Source organism: Mytilus edulis, chromosome 3 (genome assembly GCF_963676685.1).
Source record: "Mytilus edulis chromosome 3, xbMytEdul2.2, whole genome shotgun sequence".
NCBI lineage: Eukaryota > Metazoa > Mollusca > Bivalvia > Mytilida > Mytilidae > Mytilus > Mytilus edulis.
Genome location: NC_092346.1, coordinates 26,060,140 through 26,074,277, shown reverse-complemented (window position 1 = coordinate 26,074,277; position 14,138 = coordinate 26,060,140). Strand labels below are relative to the sequence as shown.

Here is a 14,138-nt window from a genome sequence, read left to right as displayed (position 1 = left end):
TGTATTGATTTATATGCTCTTCTATACATTGTACAACATGATGTGTATATTATTTTCAGTTACCATAATTGTAAAGAAAAGGTTTCTTTTTTTTTAAATTACATGCATTTGTAAGTAATGCATGATGTATAAATCTGTAATAAAAGTAGGTTCAACTACAAATGTACAATCATAAATAAAGTTAGAGAACTACAACACAAATGTTTAATTTGCCTTCCAAAATACAATTCAATGAATAAAAAAATCTCAAAATTGCAAAATGAAAGCAATCTTTACTCTTCATCTCTCACTAGCACTTTGAATTGTGCTCAGTTGTATCGATCTGTTGAGTTAAGTTATAGGACTAGTATACCATTGGTTGGGCTGTAACTAGATTGCAATTGTGGTACACGTATCATAAAGGCATTATCATCAATGGACTATGGAAGTGAGATAAAGGTCATATGAATCCTGCCAGAAAAGGCTCCCATGTGAGACTTATAATGAGGTCATAGTCAGAGGAACCCTCTAAGACCGACATATACATCTTAAATACTTTCTTTATATTAAGAATAGTTGATCTATAATTTATATTATCTAAATCTATTAATCATGAAAACTAAAAACAGTCGATGAACCATTAACATGTTATCAAGATCAGATGAACACTTCCATACTGATATTTACAACTCGGAATCATTCCTAAAATTAAATAAAACTTACCTTTTACTCATAGTGCAAATGAATGTGAGAAACTGACCAACTCACGAAAACTTAGCGCTAACCATTTGTCTATGAAAAGAGGTAAATGTCAAATGTATATCGTAAAACATGTGACTACAGCTACCAATGAAAATTTCTGCAGACTCACATTTTATTACTGAATGTGACTGCGAAAATTACCAAAATCACAAACTCCGAGTGCATTAGCATTCAAAATCACGTAACTTTAGTCCTGGTCACGGCACCAATATTGCGTATAGTGGGTAAGATTTCGTACAATGGCATGAAGTAAAATAACAGACGTCTTGCTTGTTTGATAATGTAATGAAAGCAGACATTGGTAGCCATCAGTGAAGAACTTGACACACATATTTAAATATTTTAGCACACGCGTCATCAAGCCGAAAGAAAGAATTCAAAAAAAGGACGGATATACTCGTTTCTGTGTAGATTATCGTCCTATCAATAAATTTACGGTATAAGATGCGTATCCATTCCCTCGAAGACGATTCATTGGAACAGCTTACTTGCAACAAGTTGTTCTCAACTTTAGATCTTAGTTCAGGTTATTGGCAGGTACAGGTAGAAGAGAGTTGCAGCACTAGAACTGCGTTTGCGACACTACGTTGCCTCTTCCAATTAAAAAAAATGCCATTTGGGCTTGCCTGTACTCTATTTGACCTTTTAAATATTTTTTGATTCGAGCGTCACTGATGAGTCTTTTGTAGACGAAACGCGCGTCTGGCGTAAATATAAAATTTTAATCCTGGTATCTATGATGAGTTCATTTTAACGTTTGAACGGATGATGGAAAACAGTTATGGCTTGACTACAGTTAAACATTTGCAGGCATGGCAAAATGTCTACAAAAATTATCAGAAAAGGGTCGCATATACCGGGAGAGTGTCAACATGCAGTTAAGACATTGAAATCCAAGATCATTGGGGCGCCAAAACTCTCACATCCAAATATTTCTATACCTTTCATACTCGATATGGATGTAAGTCAGTCTGCAATTGGAGAAAGACTGTAACGAAATGTCGGTTGCTTGAAATGGAACTTGTTTCCCCTAAAATTGTGTGATGACGTTGTTTTAATCGTACCGATAATTAACCCTTCTTATTATATATTTCTTTTATAACTATGTTCAAACATTGATAACTCTAAAACTTTTTATTATTCTTAACTATGTTTTTACATTCGGAAAACCTCTGAATTGTTTAGTTCAAATGACAATGTAGTCAGTTCCGTTTTTGGTGATTTAAGTACTTTCCTAAATGGTAGATGGTTAAACAAAATGGTAAATGGTAAACCAAATCGGTAAATTAAGTATTTTGGGTATTTTACCTCATGGTATAAAGTAAAACAAAATGGTAAATGGTAAACCAAATATTCTTTCAAAAATCAAGAGTTACCATACAAAAAGTTTGAAAAACCTTTACTCTAGATTGCAGATTCGGCGTACCAACAATTATCTATTCCAATTAGGGAAAACAGTTTGATAGTGAGCTATTATCTGAAATGTGTAATCTTCTTCCAATCACCAAAACACGCACAAAACCATATCATCCACAATCCAATAAAGATTTAATAAAAATGACTTAGTGTTTTTTTTGGGTTTTTTTCTTGTACGTAAGTTTAGGAAATTCCGTAAGTTTACAAGTTAAAGCAATACTCGGATATAACATATCTGCTTAACGGCGACAAAAAGGCTAACAGCAGGATCAACTTTTATTAGGTTTATAAGGTGAACCATTACAATGTATCCGAAATAGACGACCAAGTCCGAGATAATTTCGACCAAATTTACTGTTCAAAAAGTAAAATAACAAGAATTTTGAACTCCGAGGAAAATTCAAATCGGATCCTCCGTATTCAAATGGCAAAATCAAAAGTTCAAACACATCAAATGAATGGATGACCGAGACTGAAACTGAGAAGGACTTTGAGGACCACGTTATAGCATGTTATAGCATGTGTTAAGAATAGGTCTGCTGATAAAAAATACCTTTCTGACATTTGTCCATATGCTATCAGCTGAAAAAGTGATTTTATGAGGTATCGAAGACGGAGGCATCCGAAATCGTTGTTAGCCATAGAGTACAAGCTCCGAGTGGTTAAGCAAAAATCGACGACGATGTAAGATCAGAAAATACTCGAGAGACAAGACAAGTAAAATAACAGACTCTGTGATGACATCTAATTAGCTTATCAAAGGAAGAGGGTTCAGGAAGACAACTTCTCCCATACCATTCCTCAAGAAAGAGGCTACTAGACACGTTGAAGAGTTCTTTGGGATCCCAGAAGATAACACCCAAGATATTAACATTTTTGAGATTGACAGCAAACACAATTCCAGTAAACACTGCAACTATTGTGGCACCGGCTTAGGCCAGCTCGTTCTTGGTTCCAATGATGGTTGTTACAGACTCAGATGAATCTTTCATGTCACAGCCTAAACCGTAGTTGTTTTCCTCCTCTCCCATGGATGAAGAGTGTATTACAACAACTACATCAGGGACCATTCCAATACCAGTACAGGTTGCTAAACCATAGATGTGGTATGAGTGTCAATGACACAATTCTTCATCCAAGTCACAATTTGTAAAAGTAAACCATTATAGGTCTTCAACACGGAGCCTTGGCTCACACCGAACAGCAAGCTATAAAGAGCCCGAGCAATGACTAGTGTAAAACTATTTAAACAGGAAAACCAACGGTCCAATACATATAAACAAAACTAGAAACACTTATGAACCACATCAACAAACAACAATCAACGAACATCAGGTTCCTGACTTAGGACAGTCTTATATCAATTAGGGCGTCATTACAATCATCATCCTTGGCACCTATCGTCTAATACAATTCGTGACAATATGGATAAGAACAATAAGATAAAAGATGGTTAAGAATTATTGCGGTTTCTAAAATAAGTACGAAGACACTTTTAATTTCGAAATAGAAATCACACGTTTTAAACCCTTATGTTGAAGCTATCCCTTTCCAACCACTCCCCTCAATTATTTATATTTTCAAACGTTCGTTAATAGTTACCCCCATACAATTATATTCACAAACCACCATTGAATTAAATTTCATTTAGTCGTGTTTTCATTCGAACTATTGACTTGAAAATTTACTACACCCAATTTATCAATACAGACATTCAAGTCTTAATTTATAAATTGACAGTTTACTGAAGACATGATGCATGTCAGATGAATATAAAATTTAATGATGATTATAATGACATCACATTTAATATATAGAAAAGTAAATGTGATCATTTAGTGGAGTGTGAAATACCTATTATGTCTAAGTAAAGTATTCATTAACTCATCGGAAATCGACGCAAATAGTATGTACTAGGCAATAAAAAAGCAATTAAAATTTCTAATAAATTATTATGTTTTGTAGTCACGCCATACACATGCATTTTGTGTGACCTTGAGTAGAGTGTTAATATGTTTTGATCAGCATTATAAAATTAAAATCAACATTCAGTTTAGGTTTATGACCCTTTCTTTTAAAATTGAGAATGGAAATGGGGAATGTGTCAAAGAGACAACAACCCGACCATAGAAAAAAACAACAACAGAAGGTCACCAGCAGGTCTTCAATGTAGCGAGAAATTCCCGCACAAAGCCATATGAATTAAAAATATTTCAAACTGCAATAGTATCAAAACAGCAAAGATTATGAATAATAGAGATGGGCCATTGTGTGCATATACCAAGGGGAAACTTCGTACAAAGCATTATAATTTTTTATTGTTTCATTGCATTTAACAGAAAAGGGGGATTTTGTGGCAAATAAAACCAAGGTTCTTGCAGAAAATCCTTTACACATAGATAAGTCACTTGTTTTTCTATGATGTGCTAGCGTTTAATTTTTACAAAAAGTCCTAAGCATCCAAGAAAGATTGTGCTGAGTCACTAAAGTCGAGCGCACCCTAGAAGGTTTACTTGATTTGTTTTAAAACCAATATCTAAATTTATAAACTTGTTTTAAGGAAAGCATTACCAGCACTGCGTGCCATTATCCTCTATCTATCAATTACTGAATTGCCAAATATGAGAGTACAAGGGGAAGGGAAGTGGTGGATTTTCTATCAAATTTCTATATGTTAAGCATTAAATCAACACATGGGTACATAATTCTTAAGGGATGATGTACCCTTAAGGATTATGTACCCTTGTGTTGATTCAATGCTGAAAAGATGTTTATTTTTTATAATTCTATAATATATTGAGGAAAGTTCCACCATTTGGATAGAGTTGCGATCTCTTGATCACAGATACACATTCTATTGTTAAACTCACTTTCGTGGCGGTCTATTTTTGTTTGTTGGAGAAGCTGGAGATATTCACTGATCACCGATAGGCAATTACTAAAATTTAAGTCGAACGCACCTGATACATGCGGGGGTTGAGGTTATGGTGTAGTAGTTGAACTACTTAGACCATTATGTCAGCGAGGTCCCTCTTTATTATAGATATATATTGAGTATAAAGTTATAAACTACTAAAGCCGTTATTTGTATCAACATATACATGCAGAAACTAAATAATGTCACGAATATTACACTGTGCTGCTTTCTCCAGTCATATCTTTATTTGTTGTGAACTTGCAGATGCAGTTGTGATATCGTAAATGATCTATACCGGTATCTCTTTTTAAATTTAATTTCTATCATATTTCAGTGTTCTGGGATCTGAGAATAAATTTTACTAAGGGAACAACCAATTAAATTCGCTTTGCGCGAAAGAAAAATGTCTGACTAAGAAAAAAATCCATAACATTTTGCAGTTGACATAATATAGTCATTTATTCACGCCTATATGCCTTCTTTTTAAACTTGGATGTTTGGAACTGATTTCTTTTTATAAATCTGCCAAATATGAACATGTCCGAAAGTTTTATTGGTAATCTATGGCATAGTTAAACGTTGTATTAGCTGATTTCACAAACTTTGATGGGAATTACTTTTCTGTTGGACTTTCAACTTGGAGAAACAGTTAGCCCATGTCTACTTATTATTATATTTTTCTTCTAGAAATTTACCTAGGAAAGAGTTACAAACCCCACAGTGGCGGATCCAGAGGGGGGGGTTCCGAGGGTGCGCACCCCCCCTTTATTTTGGCCGATCAATGCATTTGAATCGGGACATATGTTTTGCACCCCCCCCCTTTGCCCTGGGCTAGCACCCCCCCTTTCGAAAATTCCTGCATCCGCCACTGCCCCATATCCTTTCTAATACATCCGTCATGGAGATGAATAGTCATAATTTACAATCTCACTTCAACAAGTAATATATGTATATATAGTGCAGATAATTATTCAATGGTCTATAAATCAGATTTAAAGTTCACTTAGCAAATATCTAATGAGTATTGCCCTATAAATCTATATGATAAAAAGTTTATTTAGTATAATGTTACACAGTACTGTTGTTCGCAAATAGACGAAAAGTATGAACAAAAGAAAGAAAGTAATTCTATGGATTGTTCTAGCCATTGTATTCTGGCATCCAATTACTTATTAACACCTGGATACATTGCTGTCCATGGTTTCTCAGCTTCCACAACAACTGAAATACGATATCAATTAAATTAAAGAAAACTTATAGATTATTCACGATAAGAGTCATTCTAAGCTTTTAAAAAATTACAACGTGTTAAAAAATACCATTTAAACGGTTTATTGTCTCACTATATTCTGTATATTTGTAGGTTAGAATTTTTCTTGGAGTTATGAAAATTGATATTTTGTTGATTCTTGATTTCGTACTTTTGACACGTCAGTAGAAAACTTGATATATTTTATTATAAAAAAAATGACGATTTGTCATTGCCAATAAAGTCCACAAAAAATAGTACCTAAGAAATTATGACGAATTTAAAGATAAGTTTATATTATCATTTTATTGGATCATTGATTCAAATAGGATTAGACATAATTTCACAAATTTATTTATAGTGTCTTCTCATCTACAGAGATAACAGGCATTGAACATTTTGCCACACTTTCACACATGTATTCAAAATCTTGAAAACGTTCTCTTTGTTTGTAATTGTTTTTTATACTACAATTGTCAAATTGTGGGTTTACAAAATGAGGCCCGTCTTATTTTGTATATTCTCCTTTTATCCTTCAATTTCCGTTGAGCTGGAAATAATGTTAAACGGTTATGGTGATACATAAACCAGACAAAGAACTTTCAATGATATCTTTAAACCGAGTGTAATAATTCTCTATTGAATCGTGGTTTCAATACTATAGATTTCTATTGTTTCGTTGTCCTCAATCAATAGTATTCCCCTTTAACATACAATTTTATTAGAAAACTCTTATTGATTTTTCTCTTTCTGCATCAAATTTTCAATATTTAAATTTTAGTATTGAATGTGTATACATTGTTTACCATTTAGGACCAAATTCTGCTGTAATGTTTTATGCAAACAGGGTTTATATAGATTATGTCAATACATATATTCAAAAAATGTCCATAACTAAACAATATTATCCATCAAATGTTTAATTTACAAAGTTTCCATTTTATATTAATTTATTAGCTTTATAAATTCCCTTGAAGTGATAGATTAATAGCATAAAGCCCAAGTTCATTTACATTTGTATAGAGAATGCAGATATAAATTTCTCAATGTTTTCACACTTGGCAGTTGCGTTTATATATACTATATAAATTGTATAATGTTTGCTTACGTATTGTGGCTTCTATCGACAGTTGATAGACTATTGTAAAAGAAACTAAGCACAGGTAGAGAGTGATTGGCGAATTTAAACTTTCATTAGTATTTGCTTGGATGCATCAAGAAAAATTATACTTTTACTCTTAAAAAATGCTTTGAACTCGGAGCTAGATTTTAAAAAGGTTAAAATATTGCAATATGTTACATGTGCAAATAGCTTTGAAGTTTGGTCGAGAATTTGAATAAATTAAAGGATATTATCGCATTCGGAATAAAAATGAAGCAGAAGAACAGAGTTTTGAATATTAGTCCCGAGCTAAAATTCAGAAAGATTCGAAGAGTTTGTGAAAATCAGATGGAACACCATTTACATTCGATTGACAAGAAATGCAATATTCAAAAGGATAAGATGGAAAATTCTATCAAATTAGTGAAGAAACAATTGGAAAATTTGGAATTTGAAAATAGCAGGGCAGGCGTAGCTTTTCCTAGGATAACTTCAAGTTCAATGTACGGTAGATTATCAGTGACCCCAGATTCACGACAGAGTATACGAAGGAGTGTTTCTTGTGTTTATGGAGTCCTTAGAGACCGACAGTGCCCACATTTCCCCTGCACTGCTCCGGATTCTTATCATACCATAGGATTTAGACTGGAACCCGAAGATACAACGTGGATTTCTTGGAAAAAGAAGAAAAAAGATCTAAGTGATGTAGTACGGTTGTCTATGGAAAATTCCACGTTGCTTAATGCTGGAACTTCTCGTCTTCGAGCCGAAAGACGAGAGGAAATTCTAAAACAGGAAATGAAAAGGCGTCGAATGGAACAACTGAAACAGAAACCACCTCTATGGGAAACAAACTATGGAAAACCTACGCCTATAAGACGTATAAAATATCCTGTTCGATTATTACCATTGGACGAGAGTTTATGATGGAATATTTCTTAGTTCATATAATAAATCGGTAAATACGTGTTCTTTTTTTTTTATCATGATATTGTCATCATTATATTCAACTTTCGTAATATAATGATTGTTGGTTGCTTAACGTCCAATTTCAAGACTTTCGTAATATATTTTCACAGTTTACAACATTTATGTATACATTTTATTGGTTTCTTTTATTTCTTTACGAATGTGATTTAAAATACCAGACTCGATAATTGAAAAAGAAAAGTATTATTGTCAATTTTATCACAACTATTAAGACTATTATGTCAATAGGGATTGTTTATAACTTCCCAACGTATGTGTACAATTAGTTTTTATGAAGTGCTGTTATAAGGAATATGACCATTGTTTACCATTCTTGTTTGAAAAATACTACCGCCTGAGATTGTCAGTTTTTTTTTACCTGCTCCTTTTTGAATTTTCCTTGGAGTTCGGTAGTTTTGTTAATACTTTTTTACATCATTGTGCCAGGTTTTGGAGAGTAACGTGCAAAATCATGTTAAAAGAGCCATCACTATACAATAATCAGCAAAGTCAATATTGGATCTATTAGAAAAATGACACAATATTAAAAGATCCTCAAAGTACTTGCACACGAGTTCATCTAAGGTTTACTTTTAAAAAAAATCAAATAGATATTCAAGGTCGTGGAAACTGTACATACTGGTTGGATATGTAGAAAAAACTTAATCCTTTCACATATATTATTGCATAAAAATTGAGAAATCAGTATTTGAGAAAAATGAAAGTGAATAGTGTAAGACTATTCGAACAGGAAAACCAACGGTCTTATTTATATAAATATAACCGAGAAATTAACGTTTGTTTTCTCTTATATTTTAGTGTGAATTCACATTACTATAAGACGTGTCACGGTACTTTTTTACCTCAAAATTTACCTCAATTATACTAAACTTTAAAACATGACCAATGCACGAGACTTATCATGAATTAAGGCTTCTCAGAGACTTGCCTTTTAAGCGTTATTCAAACATTTATATTGTGCAGAGTTTTGTGGACTGCTTTTTTTTTGTGTTCTTTCGTTTATCTCTTACTCTGACATTGCATTATGTAATCTTAGTTTTTTTTGTCTCGATGTATTACATTGATTGACCCCTTTAAAAGAGGGACGAAAGATACCAAAGGGACAGTCAAACTCATAAATCTAAAACAAACTGACAACGCCATGGCTAAAAATGAAAAAAGACAAACAGAAAAACAATAGTACACATGACACAACATAGAAAACTAAAGAATAAACAACACGAACCCCACCAAAAACTAGGGGTGATCTCAGGTGCTCCGGAAGGGTAAGCCTCGGAGTTCGGTATTTTTGTTATTCTTTTTTCCTAGGATTCCATTTTACTTCAATTCATAATCTACAACAGATCTTCAGAAAAAATACACACACAAGAAAAAGAAATAAATAAGAAGTAAATAAAACCTGTTTAACTGTTAAATACTCAAACTTATTGAAATATCGAATAAGAACATGAAATGAGTGATAACAAATAAAAACAAAATCAACCTTTATTAGGAAACTGACCATCTGCTTCATTGATGTTTTTTTTTCACAATCATAACTTACAGTATTTTGCGCACATACGATACTCTTATGGGTATACATTTATTTTTATTTATAAAATGTAACGCAAACTATCATGACACACATTCAAAAATGAGATATGCAACGTTTAGTTTTTTTTTTACACTGTAAACTATTGTGGTAATATTCTATAACTTTATTTAAAGCATTCTGGAGGTGGAATAAAGACATTTGGATCTGTGATTCCAACGTTGATGTCATAGAATCTAAAAGAAAGTTAATTTATACTATTAGACAAAATTCAGTTTAGTTTGATTTACTTGAACTTATTAGTAAATAACAACTAAAATAAGGAATAGAAGAAAAGTAAATCAAGTTAATAGTCGCTCCAATGTAAATCCATACAATTAGGAGGTAAATAATACTTAACGTGTGTAAACTTACTTCGATTCCTCGACACTTTTTCCCGGGCCATTTAATAAGGACGCTAAACCTCAGATTTTAAAGGTGTTCCATATGAAAAAAGTTTTTTTAATGAACAATCTCCCATTAGTTTCATTTAACAAGGCCAATACAAAAATTAAAGATCATAACTAAGAACTAGGTGGATCAACATGTAAAAATAAATTTTTCTTTTCAATTGACAATCCCCATTTTTTTTAAACACAAATACAAACATAAAAAATCATTACTTGGAACAGGATTAATAATACTAAAAGTATGTCTTTAAATGAAAATACAGCATTTGTCAACAAAAAATACTTACGACATGGTAACTAAACCGGTGTCGGTGCTCATGAAGTTGGTTTGAACAGGATAGCAGTCAGGGGATGTAACAAGACCAAAGTACCGTGCCTTTTCACGCATTAAATCTCCTGAAAAGTTTTCTATGGTAATAAACTCTCCGGGTAGACCTGATACCCCGAGAGTTGCAGATCCTTCAAACTCTGCCCCTGGAGGTACTCCAAAAGGTCTAAATGGTCTTGTCAGTTCTGTTACATTACATTGACGCGTTTTGAAATTTAATCTGTATTCTTTTCCCTGTAAAAATATCAATGCATTATTTTTAAAACTGTAAATTTATGACAATAGTAAATATGTTATATATGAACTTATATATACTAACGAGTATACCTACGGTTGCTGATTTCCCCTAGTTATCTTCAAACAGTTCTTGGAAATCATTCTCCAAAATGTTTGCAAAATTTCGATCTAAACTAATGAAATGTTACATAAAATCCAGGTTTTTGAATAAGAATAGATTTATGAAACTGTACTTATCATATTTGGCACAACTTTTATGAATGTTTGGTTTTCAGTGCTCTTCGACTGCGTTCTTAGAAGAACGAAGTTGAAGAGCACTGAAAAAGTCAATATTTAAACCTTTTAAGTATTTTGATTCCAGCAGCATTCATGAGTCTTATGTAAACGAATAATAGAAGGTTGTCTGGCGTACCAATGTATAATCTTGGTGACTTTTAACACCAGTTTACTATCGTTGCCTATTATTTACTAACAATGTCTTGAAGGTATAAAACATCGTAGTAGTACATGCTCTAGCATTTTAATTAAAATGTTTAAAAGGCGAAGAACGTTTAGGTAATCTCCGATTTCATCAATTTTCTTACTTGTGGAGGTATAGACCATCGTCGTAATCTCTGTGTCCTTATTTACTTAACATGTTATGGATGTAAAGAATATAGTAACTATATCTCTGTCTTCGCCAATTTACTCACAATGTTATGGAGGTATAGAACATCGTAGTAGTCTCTGTCCTGACCAATTTCTACTTCTTCTATAATCCTCACTCTTTCGTTTGTTTCATCGTAGCTGACCTTTGATCTTTCCTCAAACATTTTAGACCTGTCATACTGAATTAGATTTTGAATGACAACAATTAAAATCAGAAATTGGATTATAGTTATATTGAACATTAAGTATTAATAACAATAGAAGATACCTCTTTTTTGAATTGCTTGTCGCCTGCTTTGGTTTTAGCAACACTTACGAGTCTTATGTAGAAGAAACGCTCGTCTGACTTTCTGAATCATATATACATTAAGCTTAATATGTTTGATTTTTTTGAATGTGTCATTTTTTTGGATGAGACTTTTGTAACTGACTGCGGATCCATATGGCAAGTGATGGCTGCATACGAAAAGCTGTTCTGTCAAAGCATCCGGTTTCTCTGGCATTGGAGTTACAGTCATTTACCTTGATTTATATGTTGTTAGAGGATTTATGTGAGATTTGAGCATCCTTAAAATGGCTTTATTTTATAGAGCATCCTTAAAATGGCTTTATTTTATAGAGCATCCTTAAAATGGCTTTATTTTATAGAGCATCCTTAAAATGGCTTTATTTTATAGAGCATCCTTAAAATGGCTTCATTTTATAGAGCATCCTTAAAATGGCTTTATTTTATAGAGCATCCTTAAAATGGCTTTATTTTATAGAGCATCCTTAAAATGGCTTTATTTTATAGAGCATCCTTAAAATGGCTTTATTTTATAGAGCATCCTTAAAATGGCTTTATTTTATAGAGCAACCCTAGTTTTTTGTTTGGTTCGTGAAGCTCAATCTTTGATTTTCTATGTTGTGTTTTGTATACTGTTGTCTCTTGGTCTTTTTCGGTTTTGTTTTTCCAATGGCGTTGTCAGTTTATTTCCGACTTATGAGTTTGCATGTCCTTTTTGGTACCTTTCGAATCCGTTTTATATTGTCTTTTATGACACTATGATTTTTGTTGTGTTCTATAAAAGTAGGAGTGATGGAAAGCTTATATGAAGGTTTTTATCAGATAATTATGTTGCTGTTAGCTGTACCACCTTTTATCTTTAGAAGAATATGACTTAATGGTGAGTTGTATTTTTTGTTGTTTTTAAAGACGTACGACGTACGAGAAGGCCCTATCAAATTGTGATTAGTAATTTCATTGCCTACTTACCGCCACACGTCGGCCTTCCCATTGTTTTGGTGATTCTGGAATGCGAATAAAAAAATATGTTTTGTAGAGAAATGACACTATAACTATAACAATAATTTTTCTGACACTACACATACTATGAAATAGAAAATTTACTAAAACGATACAGCTATGTCCAACTTTTATATTACATTATTAACCATGAATTCACAACCTTTTAAACAAGTGCTGAAAATTCTGAAATTTGCAAGTGAATGTGGTTCATATGGCTCTGCCTTTGGTTTTAATTCTAATGTTTTGTGGAACTGCAATGCGTTTTGTATTCCGTCGGCGAAGGTGGTCGCAATGCTTGTATTATATTTTTTAGAAGACAAACTTTAACAGTTATTTCCCTACTCCACAGTACATATGCTCAGGATATTAAATTCATTATTGCATATACCAAATTCCCAATGTCATAAAGTGATTTTTTTTCGTCATATTTCCTGGTGACTAAATAACTTTTACAACAAGGATTACGATGTGTTTTACGATTAGTTATTCGAAAGTTGGACGGTGTAATAGATTCGTAACGTAATAGTAAAGTAAAAACAGCCACTATACATATACAATCGAATATTTTAGTATTGTAGATAATGAAGTCAAAATGTCTCAGCAATGACTGATATTTACGTTGATGGTTGATTGGTCATATTTTTAATGTGGTTTTGATTCAGACAGGCTTGAATCCATAGGACAGCTCTATTTGGCCTGGCCCCTGCGTGTGCCCGACAATGGAGGTTTCAGTTTTTTTGGGACAGTTTTGTTTTGGAAAATTTATCAATTTAATATCTTATTATAAAAATTAATGCAATAAAAACTTACCACATGGCGGTGGCTCCTGCCCAAACACAGCCACCAAACAGCAAATGGCAATGAAGACTTTCATGATGGAGATAGTTTGGTCAAAACAGGTAAGGGAACTGAGAATTATGTATATATTTCAGATCTATCTTATCTGTACACCCTTGACTGATTTTTCTACTTATCTGGGTAGAATCCAGAGCAAAATGATGGGTTAGTCGCTTGCTTGGCGACAGAAACATTTCAACCCAAATTGAGAAATAATCTTCAGGACACATTTGTTATCCATTGAAGAACATGAGTGATCAAAATATCGTTATCCACATGCGATGTACTTAGAGATATGTTTTGGGTACAATCTTTAGGACGATATAACTATTAAAATCAAGGACAAATGTACATCAGTAAAAATAAGTTTTTCTTCTCCTTTAGCAAGTCAGGACTTGTTCTGCT

General features: G+C 32.8%; 2 protein-coding genes across 2 annotated transcripts; one reads left to right on the top strand and one right to left on the bottom strand.

The window, feature by feature from the left end:
• The first annotated feature begins 7,372 nt into the window (after window positions 1-7,372).
• LOC139514815 (uncharacterized) lies at window positions 7,373-8,393 on the top strand. The gene has a single exon (XM_071304432.1). The coding sequence runs from the start codon at window positions 7,696-7,698 to the stop codon at window positions 8,350-8,352; it is 657 nt and encodes a 218-aa protein (XP_071160533.1). The 5' UTR covers window positions 7,373-7,695; the 3' UTR covers window positions 8,353-8,393.
• Window positions 8,394-9,886: 1,493 nt separating this feature from the next.
• LOC139516079 (mammalian ependymin-related protein 1-like) lies at window positions 9,887-13,862 on the bottom strand. The gene is made up of 5 exons (XM_071305898.1): window positions 13,707-13,862; window positions 12,864-12,898; window positions 11,653-11,787; window positions 10,683-10,957; window positions 9,887-10,182 (listed from the first exon to the last, which is right to left on the bottom strand). The coding sequence occupies exons 1-5, from the start codon at window positions 13,768-13,770 to the stop codon at window positions 10,113-10,115; spliced, it is 579 nt and encodes a 192-aa protein (XP_071161999.1). The 5' UTR covers window positions 13,771-13,862; the 3' UTR covers window positions 9,887-10,112.
• Window positions 13,863-14,138: the final 276 nt, after the last annotated feature.